Source organism: Mesocricetus auratus, unplaced genomic scaffold (genome assembly GCF_017639785.1).
Source record: "Mesocricetus auratus isolate SY011 unplaced genomic scaffold, BCM_Maur_2.0 Super-Scaffold_100707, whole genome shotgun sequence".
Taxonomy (NCBI): Eukaryota; Metazoa; Chordata; class Mammalia; order Rodentia; family Cricetidae; genus Mesocricetus; species Mesocricetus auratus.
Window position 1 is genome coordinate 7,619,155 of NW_024429269.1, and position 19,062 is coordinate 7,638,216.

At 40.8% G+C, this 19,062-nt stretch overlaps 1 protein-coding gene across 1 annotated transcript in view; it reads right to left on the minus strand.

Moving 5' to 3' along the window:
* LOC101825843 (mitochondrial intermediate peptidase) overlaps positions 1-19,062 on the minus strand; it is a 114,813-nt gene that overhangs the window by 50,067 nt on the left and 45,684 nt on the right. The window contains exons 15-16 of the mRNA XM_005075291.4: positions 9,077-9,151; positions 5,997-6,116 (exon numbers count right to left, since the gene is read on the minus strand). Coding sequence (XP_005075348.1) covers positions 5,997-6,116; positions 9,077-9,151 — 195 coding nt within the window. The remainder of the gene's footprint in view (positions 1-5,996; positions 6,117-9,076; positions 9,152-19,062) is intronic.

Consider the following 19,062-nt stretch of genomic DNA (forward strand, 5'->3'; position numbering starts at 1 on the left):
TCTGTGAAAACCTCTCAGGCTAGCGGACCCTGTTCTTACACTGTACCTTCTGGAGAGTTTCACGGGAGAGACCTGGGTTGTGAAGCTGGTGCATGATATCTCCCAAAGATGGCTGAGACATTTTATTCCCATGAAGAGTCGCACACACAAGGAACGCTTGTAAGATACATCTGGGACCATTGCCTAAAGGCTGAGACAGCATTAGAAGCATCCAGATATTTGTGTAGATTCTATAAAGCCCTACAAATATTCTCTAAGTTATTATTCAAATTTTCTTTTCTTTTCTTACTGTTTCATTTCATGGGATGAAACTATTTAAGACAAACAATTCCTAGAAGTGAGCTGTTAGGGAATGCCATAAAGTCACTATGACATTGTCTGTCATCCTACACAGCTGTTACCAGTCACGTACTCTGTCTGCCTGGCTTTTGCCCCAACCTGCACTTGTGGCCCAGCCTCAGAACTCACCTTTTCTTCTGCACCATCCTGTACAAGGCAACCACTGTCCTGGTTCACGCCACCATCAGTTTTGCTATGACACAGAACACCCTAGAATGTGTCTCTCAAAACATACTCTTCATCTTTACCCCATACAGTGGAAACAAAATCACCTTTAAGAATTAAAAAAATTTTTGAATAGTAAGAATACATTGTGGAAAGACCAAGTCATCAGCCATATAGCCAGCCACCAATGTTATGCATAAGCACTGCTACAGTGCACATGGTTCCACATCTTAGCCAGGGGGTTCTCTACTGCACTGTGTGTGACCACCTCCCCTTCCTTTGTGGTCTGCAGTACTCAGTTTTAAATGGCTGTGAACACTGTATGGAAGTCCTACTCAGTTTGATTCTTAGGAAATTCACTTATTTTGACTGCAGCTTATGACTGCTGGGTTCAGCAACTCTATCCCTAGTTTCTCATTTTGTACAATGCTTTTCATTTCCCTGCTGACAATTACCTGGGATTTCCACAGAATCCTCCCCACTCAAGTTCTCTTCAAAAACATGTACAACCTGTTATGAACTTTCCTGTTTTTAGTTCCTGGAACTAAGAGTATACCTGGCAGCATGCTGCCTACATTGAATGAAAGAGATGACTGCTGGCCACAGGAGGGCCCACATCTAATGTTAGTGAATAATGCCTAACTTTCTCCATAATAGGGGAACTATTCTGCACTCCTGCCATAGTCCTATGATGCCATAGTCTTCCAAAGTTGGTATTCTGAACTGACATACTTTTTACCAATCTGAGGAGAATAAAATGGTAATAGGATATGGTTTTAGTCAGCATTCTTTGGTCAATATGGAGGTCATTTCATGTGGTTTACTAAATACTTGTACCTTGTGTCATTTCAAAGTGTTTTAAAAATACATCTTTCCTAGCATGTCAAATTCTATGCTCTTTACAATAAAAAGGGGGAAAAGGAAAAAGGAAATGGGTAACATGGAAATAGCTACTTCTATATCTTAGTTTTCTTTTTTTTTGGTTTTGTGAGACAAGGTTTCTCTCTGTAACAGCTCTGGCTGTCCTGGTACTAGCTCTGTAGGCCAGGCTGACCTCAAATTCACAAAGATTGGCTTGCTTCTGCCTCCAGAGTGCTGGGATTAGAGGTATGCACCACCATCACCCAGTTCCACTTTTGTTAAAGAGTAGACCGGCTTACTCTATATTAAACTTATTATTTTAAATTTAAATGTAGTTAAATTTGTCAGTCTTCTGTTTTACATTTAATGCCTTTGACTTGTATGTAAGGTGTTCAATTCTATTAGAATAAAAAGGCTATGGGAATGACATCCTTTTGCATTCACACTTCCCACATTTGGGCTCCAACTTGCTTAATGTTTTATGGACAGTGAGTGAGAGACAGAGATCTGATTTTCAGACCTTTTATATGTGGTATGGGTGCTGTTTTATAAACCATGCACTTAATGGTTCTTCTATACACACTGACTGGAATCTAGGCATGTTGAGTCTGTTTTAGGATTCCCCATCATTATGAAAATGTAAACCCAATTAAACATTTTCTCTTATGATTTGGCCTGGTCACAGTTTTTTTTGCTTTTTTGTTTTGTTTTTTAACCATAGCGTGAAGATAACTAAGATGGTAGAAGGAACTAAGGCAGAGAGAGTGAGCTATTGCTATGACAGGTCTGACCTTGCTATGGAATACTTTGGGACTTTGAACTATGACAGCAGTTGAACACTATAAGCAGAGCTTACTGGGTCAGCCTAGCAGGAACTTGGAAGACTACTGTGCTAAGAGCAGTATGGAGTACTGAGGACCAGCTCAAGCTGTTTCAGAGAATATTAGCAACTGGGCTGGAGACCATTCTTACAGTATTTAGGCAAAATATGGTTGCTCTTTGCCCTTGCCCACATAATTTTCCTGAGGCTGAACTGAAAAGTAATGGACTAATCTCCTTGGTGGAGATCTTTAAAAAAGCCTAATATTGACTCTATTGCATGGCTGTTAGTAATTACTCTTATGTATGTCTACAAGAAAAAAACAAGCGGGGCAAAATAGATAAACAAAATGTACAGCATAGAAGAGCAGTAGGGAATTTAATGTTGGAGTTCAGGCTTGTGCTGAAAGAGACAAGGAGATAAAGGAGAAGCCTGATCAGAAATGGAATAAGGGAATGGTGCCCTCGGGGAAAGATATCACACAGCTCAAGTTCCAAATGGTGAAAAGGCCTAAGGAATTTTCTGCTTCTGAAAAGCAACAACAAATCAAAGCTGATATGTGAATCAAGGGTACCAAGGTTCACCCCAAGATGGTAGTCAAACTTGGCAGTGTCGTCCATATGGTTCTGGGTAAAGTGGAATCCTCCTCCACAGTTAAGGAGAGCCAATGAGGACAGGTGTATGGCAGGGACTCTTCACGGAGACCCTAGAAGGTCACTGCATGAAGCTGTGGAAGTAAAGCCTAAACTGTATTGGAGCCTCCAGGATGTTAGAAGTGTCAGAGCCATGTGGTAACTAGTAAGAAGAGCTGCATATAGGAGTGGGACCAGCCTGAGAGACAGGTGTGCACAGCTGGAAGGGCAGTCATCTAAACCCTTTAACATCAGACATGGAGCTACAGGATTCAGGGTTTGCCCTGCAGGGTTTCAGTTTTGCTTTGGTCCAGTATTTCCTCACTATGCTTTTCCTCCCTTTGGTATGGTATATACTCTGTGCCACTGTATGTTGGAAGCATGTAATTTGCGTTTTCATTTTACAGGGATTGTAACCTGAATTGTAATTAACAGATGTCCTTGAATCTCAGAAGAGACTGTTGAGACTGGAAAACTCTGGGGGCTCTCGAAGCTGGACTAAATGCCTTTTTGCATTATGACATGGCCACAGAAGTGGAACACGTGGTTTGAGTAAGAATGGCCTCTACAGGCTCATACACTTGAATACTTGGTCTCCAGGTGGTCTAACTGTTTGGGAATGATTAGGAGGTGTGGGCTCTTTGGAGGAACCGTGTCACTACAGGTGGGTTGTCGGGTTTTTAAAACAACGTGTGCTGCCTCTCTCTGCCTTGTGGCTGTGGACCAGATGTAAGCCCTCAGCTGCTCTTTCACGATGCCATAATGAACTCTAACCCTCTGAAACTGTCACCTCAATTAATGCTTTCTTTCAAAAGTTGCCTAGGTCATGCTGTTTTATCACAGCAATAGAAAAGCAACTAAGACATGAGATAAGGAAAGGTGGCAGACATTATGCTCAACCACACTGAAGTTCTGTAGGTTTGGAGAGTGTCCAGTCCTCTCCTACTCTAGGTTTATTCAAGACACAGACACATGCTCCTTATTGATTATGCTGTATCTACATGGAATTAACTTGTATTAATTTTGAAAAAAGATTTATTATTTTTACTTTGTGTCTGAGTGTTTTGCATGTATATGTATGTGTGGGTATACATGCTCAAACACATGCATGCACTGTATGTTTATTGTTTGTGGCGTGTGGAAACCAGAAGACAGTGACTGTAGGCCTCCATGTGGGTGTTGAAAATTGAACCTGGGTCCTCTGAAAGAACATCAAGTGCTCATAACCACTGAACCATCTCTCCAGTCCCAACTTGCATTATCATTTTTAAAGGGGTTAAAGTGAAAAATATGGTAAGCATAAACACACACACACACACACACACACACACACACGTCCTAAAGTCTACAAATTAGGTGACAGCTACTAAAACCTAGGAAAGTCTTTGTATTATGTCTTTCATAATTAAGAGGTTGTTTTCATCCCTACCAATATTCACCAACATGTATGTCTAAGAGCTCAACAGATCACAGATTGGAATAACAAATGACAGAACATCAAAATTAGGCAATTAAGGCCAGGGTGCAGCCCAATGGTAGAGCTTATACTTAGCATACACAAAGACAGCACATTTGCATATGTACACATACATGGAGGGGGCATTCTGATCAGCATTCTGTATTTTTTTTTAAGTCCACACATCTTTACTTGAAGTGTTCACTGCAATAAGTCATTGGTCTGGTTTGAGGCCTCTGGCTTCTGCTACACCATTGATACTACACCCTATCTGGGATTTCTCTTGGACACCCTGTTGTTGCCTTGTGTTATGGAGATCCCACAGCTTTGGATCTGCCAGTATGGCCCCTTCACATACTCTAGCAGTTCACAGATGAGGTGGACGCTGAGGTGGACTAACTCATAGTCCTGGTTCTGGGCCTGGATGGTAGCTGGGTTGGTCAGCCTGGCAGCTTTCCCTCATTGTCACCACCAGGGTGAGCTCTCTGGCACTGCCCTGGCTAGCTCACCCAATGCAGCAGGGAGCAGCAATTTTCCTGCTCTCAGGCCCTCAGGACCAGCTCACCAGCACCCACATCACTAGGGCCAGTTCTGCTTTCCCCAGTGATGCAGCTGCTGAGGGGCAGAACCAGCTCTCCTACTCTCATGTCCCTAAGGCCAGTTCTCCTGCCTGTCACTGGTGGCAAGGGATGGGTAGGGTCAGCTCTCCTGCTCTCAAACCCTCCAGGCCAGATCACCTACACCCCTGTCAACAGGACCAGCTCTGCTGTGCTGTTCAAGTAAGGTACAAGGCCCACTCTCCAAAGTGCTGCCGCCAGTGAGGGGCAGGGTCGGCTCTCCCACTCTAATGAAGCATTCTGTATCTTTAGAATTTTCAGCTTCTAAGACAATAAGAAATTAATGACATGGTCAAATTGTACAGGTCAAATGCTTTCGATCCCAACCCATCACTATCTAATCCTGGGGATAACCTCAATACCAGCCCCAATGAGAGGAGAGTTATGTAAAAGATTAGGCTGATTTAAGAATGAAATTTGAGCTGGGTGGTGGTAGTGTACACCTTTAATTCCAGTACTCAGGAGGCAGGGGCAGATGGATCTCTATGAGTTCGAGGCCAGCCTGATCTACAGAGCTAGTTCCAAGACAGCTAGGCCTATTAACACACAGAAACCCTATCTCAAAAGACAAAACAAAAGAAACACACACACACACAAAACAACCAAAGAGTGAAATTAAAGTTCTTTCTCCAAAGCAGTGAGGTAAAGTCAAGCACCTAGAATTTGGAAACGACAACTAGACCCCTGCCCTCTAGTCCAACAGGGCATTAAATAAGACAGGCTATAAAGAATATAGTACAACCCTTGATACAATGTAAGGTATTCAATAAATGTTAGTTCTCTTTACAATGAACACTATTAGAGTCTCATCATATGTATAAAGATAAAGTATTATATAAATTTATATATTGTATATTATATGTAATTAAAAAAACTAAAGACAACATTGACTAACACCCACTTTCCTAGGAATCTAATAAGCACTGAGAGAAGAAAGAAAAGCGTGCATGGAGCATTAGATGAGCCAGGACATTCCTAGCATCTGGCCCATGCAAAACAAACGCAACACAAATGTAGGGATCCCAAGTCCTCCAAAGGATAATGATGGCAACCAGAGAAATAATCAGAGCGATTCTACAGCATGACAGATTAAAATGCAGACTCACAGTGTCAGGAACATAGGGCAAACCGTAAAACTGTTCTTGAGTTTCCATGAGGATGTCTGTGGTTGACTTCCTCAGGGGATGTTGGCCATGGTAGATTTGATCCAGGGCGGCATAGAAGACCTAGGCAGACAGAAACCTCTGTTTAGCTTTGGTAGTCTATCCTGTATTTAAGATGTGGTCAGTCAAAGATGTTGTAAGTACACCAGAATGGCAACTATGAACCACAGCTGAGAAGACTCACAAACACAAACATGTGCTATTTAAAACATACTCTATACCACATATATGACCAGTCAAAAGCTTAAAGGGTACACTGAAGCTTTCCATAAAACACATTGGTGTTCAATTTTCAACCTTATCCATCATTAAATTTGTGGTCACAAAATTGGAATTATGCAGTTAAAAATGTTTTTAAAAAATCAGAATTATTGGTTGTGGTCCCATGAATCTAACAAATCCTATTTGGTTTCATCCTGGATCCTAGTAGATCATAAATGAGAGGTGTGAAGTGATCAAAATCCTAGTTTTGTATGGAGAGGTGAAAGACCACTACATGGATACAGCTGAGTTTCTGAGGATGTCAAAGGCATTCTAGTATGTGTGTTGATACAGAAGCAACAAACTTTGATGCAGCTGTTGTAGGGTTTGGAGCAAGGGCCACAGCAGACCTCATATCTATGTCAGGAGAACAAAGGAAGCAGCTGTAACATAGGGGACCTGGAGAGGAGGAACTCCCCCACCACCACACACACACACACCCAGGAGAAAGCAGCCGTGGAAATGAAACAGAGTAAAGAAGAATCGAGGAAATTTGAGCACCAAACCTGCAATTGGGAGAGTGCTGAGCACTAAGTACTATGTAGAAAACCTAAGGGAAGGGAAGGAAGCTTTCACCAGGACATCTGACCCGAGTGCTTGAGTATTAACATGGTGTGAATTTGCCTTGTAACAAAGTTAAGTGCTTTATTTGAAGATAAAGTCTGACATGCAGTTACAGCTGAGGTGCATCTTTCTGATTTAGAAATGGAATATGCAGAGAATGTGCAGCTGCTGACTTGAAAGAGATGAGGATTAGTCTGCATAAAAGACAACATGCAAACGACCTCTGGCCGCTGGCTTCCCCTACATATAGAATTATGCTTGTGAATTATAACGCTAAGTTAAGCCTTCCCTGGAAAAATACAGACATTTTCTGAATATAAACATTATGTTCCCTTAGCTGGTAATCTAAACATACAGCTAAGTACAGCTCTCTCGGTTCTGTCATGGGTAACAATAGATAACAATAGCCAAAGAAACCAGACCTGATGGAGCAAATGATTGTGAACTGAAACTTAATTCTACCCTGAACTGAAGAGGTACACTTTTTGTCCACTCTACAAACAAGCTGGAATTCAAGAGCTTTGTTTCTTCAGTTATGCCTGTTAAAAACTATGCAAATGTAGACTTTTACAAACACTTGGTCCTCAGTTTGATGGCATTGTTCTGGGAGAGTTAGGTGTGGCCTCGTTGAAAGTATGTCACTGGAAGTGGGCTTTGAGAATTTAAAGACTCCATGTCATTTCTAGTTCACTTTTTCTGCTTAGTGCTTGCAGTTCAACATCTACGCTCTCAGCTTCCCGCTCCTGCCGCCATGCCTGCTCCTCGCTGCTGTGCCTCTACTCCTATCTCTCTGCAACTGTAAGTCAGAATCAACTCTCTTCCTTACGTTGGCTTTGATCATGGTGTTTATCACAGCAACAAAAAAGCAACTAATCCACTGTTCATCCAGCAGGTGCATTCCTGGTACCACACATGTGCTCAGCCCATGGCACAAAAATAAACAGTCCATGGCACAAGGAGCTTCACATTTCCTAAAACACTGTCTACACCACCTCAGAACATAAAACAGGCCCCCTCCTGTCTCCCTGCGGTTCCATAGCATCAGCTTAGAAGCAGGATATAGTGCCTGCATTGTCAGGAATGGCTTCCCTCTCTAGGCTTATCGGTTCCTGGTTTAAAATATAATCATTGAAGGTGACGTTCAAAGTGAAAGCTCCAAGAGACATGCAAAAGCCAATCAAAAGGCTTCAGTACCAGGAAGCACATGCATGTGACCTCACCACTGAAAGGCTGAGGCAGGAGGATCACATTCAAGGCCAGCCTGGACCATTTTCTGAAACCATGTCTCAAAACCAAGTTATAAAAGGACTTTCCCCAGGTAATACCATTTTTTAAATAATTTTTCATTGTATTCACATTCTTGGCCACTGAATAATGAAAATCAATTGAAAAATCCATGGTTGTCCCTATATAACGATCCCCCTCACTGAATCAGGGACTGAAGCCGGGGCTTGTGAACACCCTAGCACTACACTACACCCCCAGCTGGAAAACATGCCAAGACACAAAAAAAAAACAGAGCACATTTACTGCTTTGTAGGGACTGGATTTGTTTTGGGGGTTTTGGTGGGAAGTGTTTTAAAAATTAAACCCTGAAGAATGGTTTCCATCAGAAAGAGTTAAGTGGTCACTACAGGGCGTTGCTGAGATGAAAGGCGAGTGCTCAGGCACTGTTGATACAACTAACAAGACTTAAGGACAGAACACTGCCACAAACAATCTTAGTAACTGCAAATAGCTGAACATCTGGTAACAGACCTGGCATCCAGATGGCTCATAAATTCTATCTGTCTTCATCTGGTAACCCAGGAAATTGTCTATAAATATTATCCTAAATCTAATGGTAATTACTGTTTAAACTTCACACAGACGACCACAATTTGTTTTGAAAGACAGAAAATGAGTAGCCATAGATATGGCTGAGTCTGAGCCCTGACTAGGTTTTGCAGCCCTGTGAGGGCTTTGATGATTTCCTTGATAAAAATGGGAAATGAGCATATTTCATATTTCACATGCACTTCATACAGACAGTGTGAGAATTTCATGAGTCAATTCTGGCCAAGTTCTTTGAACTGAGATGAAAGGTGTTCAGAAGCATAATTACTGTAATAAATGTATAGCGCTGGCAAGAACTGAAAGGTATGGGCATATATGGGATAATAACTGGAAAAACGTTAGCATGAGGCATGCATACACACCTGAAGCTGCATTTCTGCGGCCGCACAAACCTTCTTAGATTCACAGAGGCGAGACACCATAGCTTTTGGCAGTGGCTTTATAAAACAAAACAATATATACATCAGTAAATTGTTTAATAACCCACTGAAACAAGTACAGTTCACCATCAGGGAATTTAAAAATAACATCAAATGGGAAAAAAATGAATGGCAGATCTCATAGTCTAAGAATATCCTTTGAATATTTTAATTGACAAGTTAACATGGCTGAAGACAGTTCATTTAATTTTAAGAAGGACTAACTGTCAAATAAGGGTTTGCACATGAAAAACCAGGATTAGAGGGAGTGACGGTACTGGCACTGATCTTTCAAATCTATTTAAACCCCAAAGGGAATACTTCTGCTCCTTTGTTTCCAGCAAGCGTGTTCAAGTGCTCTCTTAACTTTCAAGTACACATAATAACTGACAATGAGCCCAAAAGATTCAAATGCTGAGATAAACACTAAACCACAGCGCCAGCCAGGGTTAGAACTGGACTGACACCCTGAGAAATCAGTGTGATGATGAACTTGGGTTCTTATTTTTCCAACCTGGGAGAATTAGAGAGCTGGGTACAGTACAAAGTTCCTGTATTACTGAAGAATTTCTCTAGAGACTAATTAGACCTAATCCTATGACACTCATACTCTTCAAAAAAAAAAATCGAATAATGTAGTTGAAGTAAGTACTTTTCTAAGTCTTTAGAATAATTATTATGGTATTTACTGAAGAAAGCTAAAATCCATTCTGCAGAGAAACACACCATCTAAGAAAGCAGAGGCAGAAGTGGGCAGTTTAGCTCTGAGTGTAGGCTCATTCACAGCTACAATCTACATCTCAGAACAGAGTCTGCCACACAGGACTCTAAAAGGCTTGGCTGATGGAACATACAGATACAAGAATCGCTCCTAGTGATTTGCTGAAGTGAAAACTACAGTAGGAACTGAAGACAACTCAGACACAAACATGGAGCCTTTTCTTCTCTTTCCACTTCCCCCTAAGAAAAGCCAACCAGACTTTGGGTAGGAGCTGCCCTTCCTGTGGCCTGGTTAAAGAGGAGAACCAGAGTAAGGAAGAAATTCCTAATGAATAAAGAGAGAGCACTGGGAATCCATGGAGATTCCCAGCGATAGACAAAGACAGGTGATGCATTGTTTCGAATGTGAAAAGCCCCTCATGACCTCATATGTTTGAGTATTTTTGCCTCCACCTGGTGGCACTGTAGGGCACCACTGTGAAGCCCTTAGGAGGTGGAACTTTGCTAAAGGAAGGGAGGGGGGTGGGCAGGGCTTGAGGCTTTATATCCTCACTCTCTGTTTCCTGAGTGCAGATGCAATGCAACCAACCAGCTTACTGCTCCCTGCCATGACAGACTGTAGCCCTTTGGGACTACAGGCCAAAATATGCTCTCTCACTCTTACGTTGCTGCTGTCAGGATATTTTATCACAGTGACAGAAAAGCAACTAAGACACTCATAACTGAGAGTACCACTGAACTTGACAGCCCCTCATCCTGAGGTCAGCTGGCCAGTGGATCACCCTCAGGAGCCACCTATTTGTCCTCTGCTGTAGAGTGTATAAACTGGTGTCACCCTCCAGGAGGGAGATTAAGACTTAGGAGGTCTGGAAGGCATGCCCACATAGATACCAGTGTTGGGGTTGTTCTCTTCTGTCTAAGTGGTCCTGGGGAGTCTGCCCTCTTGAGTAGACTGGTCAGTAAGGGGATCCCCAAATAAAACTGGAAGACAGACAAACCAACAGATGTACAAAGCACAACACACGAACACAAGAAGCATGACAGAAACAAGGCAAACAGAACTGCTTCAGAAGAACCAAATTCCTCAGTGGCTCAATTGAAAGATGAGACACTGAAGTAGCTGGGGAAGATTTCAAAAGTTCAAAAGCAAAATCACCAGTGACCTGAAAAGGGATACAAGCAAACAGATGAATTTAATTCAAGTCAGCAATATAGAGGGAAAGGTCAGCCAAATGCATGATAAATAAAACCAGCAATATGGATGAAAAAGCAGGAAACGAGAGAAAACTTCAACAAGGAAACAGATTTTGAAAGGGAAAACATAAATAATTAAACCCCTCAGAAATAAAAAAGAAATAAGTCAAATAAATAATAGTGGAAAGCATTGTGAATAGACTCAACTAAGCAGAGGAAAGACTGACTATCAGGAATGGAGGACAAGGACAAAGAAATACTACACTCAAACAAAAAGTATGGGTGGGAGGACAAACAGAGAGCATGACCAGAATACCCAAGAATTTTTGGATCTGATCAAGAGACCAAACCTAAGAATGCACAGGATGAAAACAGTGCAGAGACAAACACTAAAGCATAGAATGTCTACTCAATGACGTTATAGCAGGGAGCTCAACCACAAGAGGCATTTAGAACCCTGAACAGACATGAACAAGGAAGAACTTCTCCACAGCATAGTACAGTCAAGGTGTCAAAACTAAAAAAGAACAACATTTCAGGTTGTAATGGGAAAGTACTGATTCACCTACAAAGGCAAACTCATCAGAATAGCAGCCAGGAAAGCATGGGAGAATAAGCAAGCTCCGAGTAAGCTACTGTCAGCCCAAACTGCAGCATCCAGAAAGCTATCTTTGCAAACAGACAGAGAAAGAACATTTCACAAGCAAAAACTGAGGCGGTTCGTGATAAACGAACAAGCCAGCACTGCAGAATATCTAAAGGGATATTATATAAAGAAGGAAAAACATTCAGCTACAAGAACATGAAAAAAAATTTCATGAGAGGGATAAATGAGAGAGGTAGAAAAAACCCCATCAAGTCCAACACAGTCATCCACAAACTAGTAGAAAGAAAGCAACAAATAACCCAAACAGAAAAACAACAAAATCATAGATTAGTAAAAACATCTCAAGCCGGGCGTTGGTGGCGCACGCCTTTAATCCCAGCACTCGGGAGGCAGAGGCAGGCGGATCTCTGTGAGTTTGAGTCCAGCCTGGTCTACTGAGTGAGTTCCAGGACAGCCTCCAAAACTATTTAATACGGAGAAACCCTGTTTCGAAAAACCAAAAAAAAAAAAAAAAATCTCAACAATGGCCTGAAATGTAAGTGGCCAGAAATACAGGCTGGCTGACTGGACAAAAGAGCAAGACCCAAGAGGTTTTTGTCTTCAAGAAATATACGTCACAAGCAAAGCTGAGAACCAAAGGATAAAAGTCAATCTATCAAGCAAATAGAAGGCACAAACAAGCTGGCATAGATATCTATTCTTATATCTAACAAAGTAGACTTCAAACTAAAATTAGTAGAGATAAAGAAGATCTCTACAAATTAATTGGTGGAACAAATCATCAAGAGGCTCTAACAACTGTAAATATCCATGCACCAAGCTTGCTTCTAATTTAATTTTTAAAAAATGGAAAATAAATAAGATCTGCAGAAATGGAAAAAATCCATGCAACGACTCTTGGGGCTCCTTAGTTCATAAACAAACACTAATAGACATAGATACCAGAGGGACCCTGATACTAAACTGGAGGTGACGTCAATGCACACTCACATCTTCACACAGGCCATGTGACTGAAAAGTCAATGTAGAAGTAGTAGAGTCAATTAGGTTCATGGTTACCTACAGAATATTCCACCCACAGAAGTGAAGGCAATTCTCAGCAACCCATCAAACACCCTCTAAAACAATCTACAGTTTAGGCCAGAAGAAAAATCTCAGCAATACAAAAGGATCAAAATAACTTCATGTATCTTTTCTGAAGAGAGTGGGATAAAACCAGAATTCAGTAATAAGAAATAAAAACCACATAAGTACCAGGAGTCCCAACCGTACACTCTTGAATGATCACTGTTATTGAAGAAATTAACAATTCCTACAGTCAAATGAAAATAAATGCATAACTTAACAGAACCTTTGATATACAACTAACTTCATAAATGCGAGCACTTAAAAAAAAAACCTACAGAAGGATTTCAAACAGTTTAATCATGCACACCAAGATCTTAGAAAAGGAAGAACAAGCCAAACTCAAAAGCAGTGGGTAGCACCAAACTGAAGAAAAGAAACTGGTGAAATGGAGACTAAAAGGGCAATGTGTGGACCAATTCTACCAATGAACACAGATGTAACAATTCCCAGTAAGATACCAAAAATTGAATTTAAGAGCACAATAGGAAAAATCATAAGATCAAACACCATGACCAGTTTGTTTCATTCATGGATGGAAGGCTGCCCAACATGTGCACATCACATGTAAAGACACAAATCTCATAATCGTCTCAAATAGATGCAAAAGAGGCCTTCGACAAAATTTTACATCCCTTCATGATAAAAGCCCCAAGGAACCTAGGAATACAAGTAACAAATCTCTATCTGCCCCAAACATATTAAACAGGAAAACTGAAAAGCATTAACGTGAAAAAATCAGGAGACAATTGGAGCCAGCTCTCACTGCTCTTACTCAGAATAATGATCAAAGTCTTAGAACATACGACAAGAGGAAGAAAACAGGAGGGGAAGGCATCAAATCATTCCTATTTGCAAATGACACTTAAAAGACCCTCAAGACTCTATCAGGGAGCTCTCAGACTTGATGAGCACTTTCAGCCAAGTGGCAGAATACAAAATCAACACACAGGAATGAGCAGCTTTGTTGCTGGGTACATGTTGCTTGACTCACAAACGTGAGAACCTGAGTTCAGACCTCTAGCATTCATGTAAAAAGCTGGATTTGGCAGCACACACCAATAATCCCAGTTTAGCCAATCAGTGAGTTCAGTGATGACTATCTCAAAAATTAAGGTAGAGAACAATGGAACACACTATACAACAATTTATGTCCTACACACACACACACACACATACACACACACACGTGTATTTGCACACAAAGAGACACATGCACAAACCAGAGGAAGAGAGGGAGGTCACATGCACACACCAAGTAGGGAGGAAGGCCACATGCATACACCAGAGTGTGTGCGTGTGCAGGTGTCAACAGGTTTTCTATATACCAATAATGAACTTGCTGAGAATGAAATCAGGAGAAATTATCCCTTTTACAATAGCTTCACACACACAGACACATGCACACTTAGAATAAACCAAACCAGACAGGTAAGACAAGAAACAAGCAAAGATTTTCAAAAACTGAGGATGTCAGATTTAGCACAGCAGGTTCTGAGGAAGAGGCAGCCGCTGTGATTTACTGCTACTCCCTATGGTTTTATGATTACTGGTAGAGGACAAAGAACAGTGGCCTGTGAAACACAGACACACCACACACACACACACACACACACACACACACACACACACACACACACACACACACACACACAGATTCAGTTCTGACAGCGATTTCAAACCTGGTTTTTCTCTCAGCTAGAATGTTATTTGGCCTCTCTTGCCTGCTGTAGCAGTCAAGACTGTCACCTGTGCTCTGCCATGCTCTGCATCCTTAGACTCAGACACTACAAGGTCCTGTGGCTCAGGAAGAGCTGAAATGTTAGTTGCCTCTTCCTGCAGCCATGCTGGCAGGGAACCTACCAAGCTTTCTACATGGTTGGAGGGTGGGACACACCCTACAGGTCAGTGTTTCATAAAAAAGGCATTTCTGACAGCAAGGCAGCAACGCCTGAAAAAGGACCAGCAGTCCTTATTAAAGGCGTGCATGTAGGCTCCTGCAATGGCTTGGCATTGTATAACAAGATAGTGTGAGTCAGTACTACATGCCAATTCCATGGCTTTAACCAAGAGATAGGTCCCTGAGCAAGTGTCTGCTGACAGTCTGCCCTTCCTCTGACTGGTACAGCTATTGGTCAAGAAGAAAACAGACAGAAATCTCAGTTCTTCACGAACTTACACTCTAGCCCATCTTGATATTAAAAAAAAATACTACTGGAAAACTAAACATAGTTTTTAATCATTTCAGTCCCCTCAGGCTCAAGGATCAAGCATGGGCTTAACCACAATTTCCTGTAGAATGAAGCATCTGGCCTGTAAGTATTCAACTGTACTAATCACAACGATGCTCACACACGAGCTTCATCCCTGTAAGCTCATTTGTAAACTTCTATACCTTTGTTTGATTAACAGCCATTGTGCAATAAATGAGTGAGCATTAGATGGCAAATATTTTGACTATTTCAAAGAAAATGATAAAATAAAAAAAGTATGCTAAAGGTACCAGTCAACTTTTCATCCATTCAACCAATAAACTGCTAGTATAAGCTACTACATGGTTAGCTAGGAGAAGACAACAAGGGGTTTCTCTTCTCAACTCAAGCTCTGTCTGCGGCACCATGTTAATAAATGTCAAATTCAAGGATCAGCTTTGAAACACGCCAAAATAAATAAATAAATGGGGAGCGGTTCCCCCACTCCAGTTTTGCCATTGATAAATAGGAACATGGTAGACACGCTATTTCAACAATTAAAAAATACTTGCCAATAACTATCGTCATTTCATTTGCTTATTATTGTCATTCATTCTGATTTTTCTATGATTATCATTGTTTTTTATTTAAAAACAAAAACGTTTGTGCTTCTTTCTGAAAATTTCAAACCAGCTTTCAAAGACCTTGACCCTGCTCCACATTGTGAAATTTTAAGCAAATAACATTCAAATCTAAATGTGTAAATTATATAAGTCTGAACAATTAGCTAAATGTCATCTTAAGAAATAAGGGGGGCGGTGGTGGCGCACGCCTTTAATCCCAGCACTTGGGAGGCAGAGGCAGGCGGATCTCTGTGAGTTCGAGGCCAGGCTGGAACGACAGCCTCCAAAACAATACAGAGAAACCCTGTCTCGAAAAACCAAAAAGAAAAAAAAAAAGAAAAAAAGAAAAAAAGAAATAAGGGAAGCTGGGCATGATGGCACACATCTTTAATTCCAGCACTTGAGAGGCAGAGGCAGGCTCATCTCAATGAGTTCAAGGACATCCTAGTCTAGTCTACATAGTAAATTCAAAGGCTAATAAGTTTATGTAATAAGACCCTTTTAAAAAAAAGAAGACAAAAAGGAAAAAGAAATCAGGGGAATGGCTGGAACAAGGAAGGAAGAAAAGAATAACAGCAAAGCAAAAAGTAATCAGTGAACTCAAACCAGAAGACTCAGCATTTGCTCTTTGAAAATACTAATAAGACAAACACCTGCCAAGATTAATAAAGGAAAAAAGGGAGAAAAACAATACTAAGTATGTGAAAAGGGACATAATTACAGATGAAGCTGAAAATCAAAGATAAAAGAATACTATAAATAACTATGCCAATAAACTTAAGAACTTGGGTTAAATTTCTAGAAAATTACAACTTAGTAAAGCTTACTGAGAAGAAAGCCCAGTCCAAGGAGCCCAATGACTATTAAAGAACCACTCTCTAAAAATCTTCCCACAGACAAAGTAAATCGTATATGGCTTTAGAGATGAACTTTGACAAACTCTTATGAAACAGATGATTATACCTTTATTAAACACAGACACACAGAGACACACACACACATATACATAGACATACACACTTATACATACACACACATGTAGAGAACAGAAGAAGAACACACACCAACCCACCAGCTCATTTTAGAAAATGGCTTGTACTCAACACCAGAGAAATAAGTCATTAGCTGATCTCTCTCACAAACCCAAATCTCCTCTATTCACAAAATACCAGTAAGAAGTTAGCTCTGTATTAGAAAAAAAAATACAAATTCAGGACCAAACCTGTTTAATCCTAGAATTTAAAAGTGTCTTACAGCTAGTTCTTAACACTTATACTCACTATCCAATTCCTCAAGAGATATAGAAGAAAAAAATCTAGTAGAACATGATAATTATTAATGGTTAAATAATAATAATAAAAAAACTCTGCAAGCTAAAAATAGGAAGTAATTTACTTTTCCTGGGTCTCTACAAAACCTATAATAAGCACCTTCCTTCATGATAAAACAGTAGAAACATTTCTTCAAAAACCGGGTCAACAAAAACAAGCAAACAAAAATATCAATCAGAATCAAGGCAAGATATATTCATGTACAGCTTCTACTCAAAAAGTGGAAAGAGGCAAGAAAAAGAAACAAAAGATATGCGGGCCTGAAAGAGAACAAAACACAGGAAGTAACTAACGAAGAGGTTGTTTTCATTAAGGCTTCTATTGCTTAAAGAGACACTGTGACCACAGCAACTCTTATAAGGAAAACATTTCGTTGAGGGTGGCTAGCTTACAGTTTCAGAGGTTCAGTCTATTACCATATTGGCAGGGAGCATGGCATTATGCAGGCAGACTTGTTGCTGGAGTAGTAGCTGAGAGTCCTACGTCTTGCAGACAACAGGAAGTCGACTGATAACACTAGGCGGTATCCCAAGCATAGGAAACTTCAAAGCCCAACTCCAGAGTTACACACTTCCGCCAACAAGGCCATACCCATTTCAACAAAGCCACATATCTCCTAATAGTGTCACTCCCTGTGAGATTATGGGGGCCAACCTTTCAAAGGCTACAGGAAGGCTATTAGAACTAGTAATCTGTCATAAGGTTGCTGAGACTATTTACAGCAGTATGAAATAGGAAGCTTTTAAAACTAAATCTGGCAAATGTTGACCAAGGCCTCAGGAAGAAAACATTAAACTTTATTCCAAGACTTTTTAGGAGACCTGATAAATGGAGAGCTATGCCATAGTCATGAATCTGAGGACTCAATCCTGACACTGGTATACAGCATAGATAACCATAAATGCAGATATGCTAATGCACACACAGAAATACTAGATTACTATACTTATCAAAAAATAGATAACTTGATTCCATAATGTCTAGAAAAACACACAAGGGCCAAGGAATAGACAAAATTTTTGAGAAACAAATCGAGGAGAATTGGTCCTATGGTACTGAGCTTATTATAAAGCTATAGTAACAGAGGGCATATAGAAATTCCACCAAGCCAACTTAGAGGTAAGATAGAGCACACGGCACTAACTGTTGCTTAGGTGACAGGTCACTGGAGGAAGGGGGAACCCGTGCTTTGAGCAAGGCAGTTTGAATGTCAATGCTAACAAAAGCTACAAACTAAAAAACTGTAAACAGCAGAGGTTACTACTGCACACAAGCAGAGTTTACAGCAGCTATTGGGTCTACCTAGGTGCATGGCTACTTCAATTCAGTTAGAGCCCTGGTTAAAATCTATTCTGAAAAAGTGGGATGGAGACAGAACCTTGGAACAAAGGAAACCCTAACCTAACCACTATACTTGGGCTCAATTTTAAAATTTTACCTAAATCCTGATGTGAAAAAAAATCACATTTCCCCAAGTTGGTACAGAGTGATTCTGCCATATAGTAATCAAGTATCCAAGGGCAGTGAGAGAAAGAGAAGGAAAACTCTTAGCACACCTCACTTCCTCTGGAGGTATTTTGAGGTTAGAGGTTAGGAATCAAGTCTGGAGATGCTCAACATTCTTAATGTTGGGTGTAGAAGTTAAGACTATCTTCTTGACTCTAAGAACCCAGTAGTTATGACGACTGCCTGTGATTTTATGATGGATCTGGGGTAGGAGACCAGTTGGCCATTAAATACAAATGGGCAAACAACAAAGAACTGTGGTTGCAGAGGCAGGGGTGTCGCCCGTTAGAAAGGTTTTCTGAGGGTGAAGAGCATGCCTCCAGAAGCATGCGCTGCCTGCAGGTGATTTTATACTCACTCAGAGCCACTGTGAAGTTCCAAAGAATGGAACCAATAAGCAGAGAGAGAGGAGACAGACAATATGACACCTAGGCCTTCAGTACCACAGGTCCCCAAATGTGGTCCAAGAGGCAAGGAATTTGTGGGGACAGTGTCAAGCAAAGACCTCCAGTGTTTGTCACCTGACTTGCGCAAAGCATCTGTGATTCACAAAAGCCAAATTCTAATTCTTTCAACTTAAGGAATTCACTGCCTGTACTCTTACCTAGTCAAAGCCAGTAAATTTCTGACA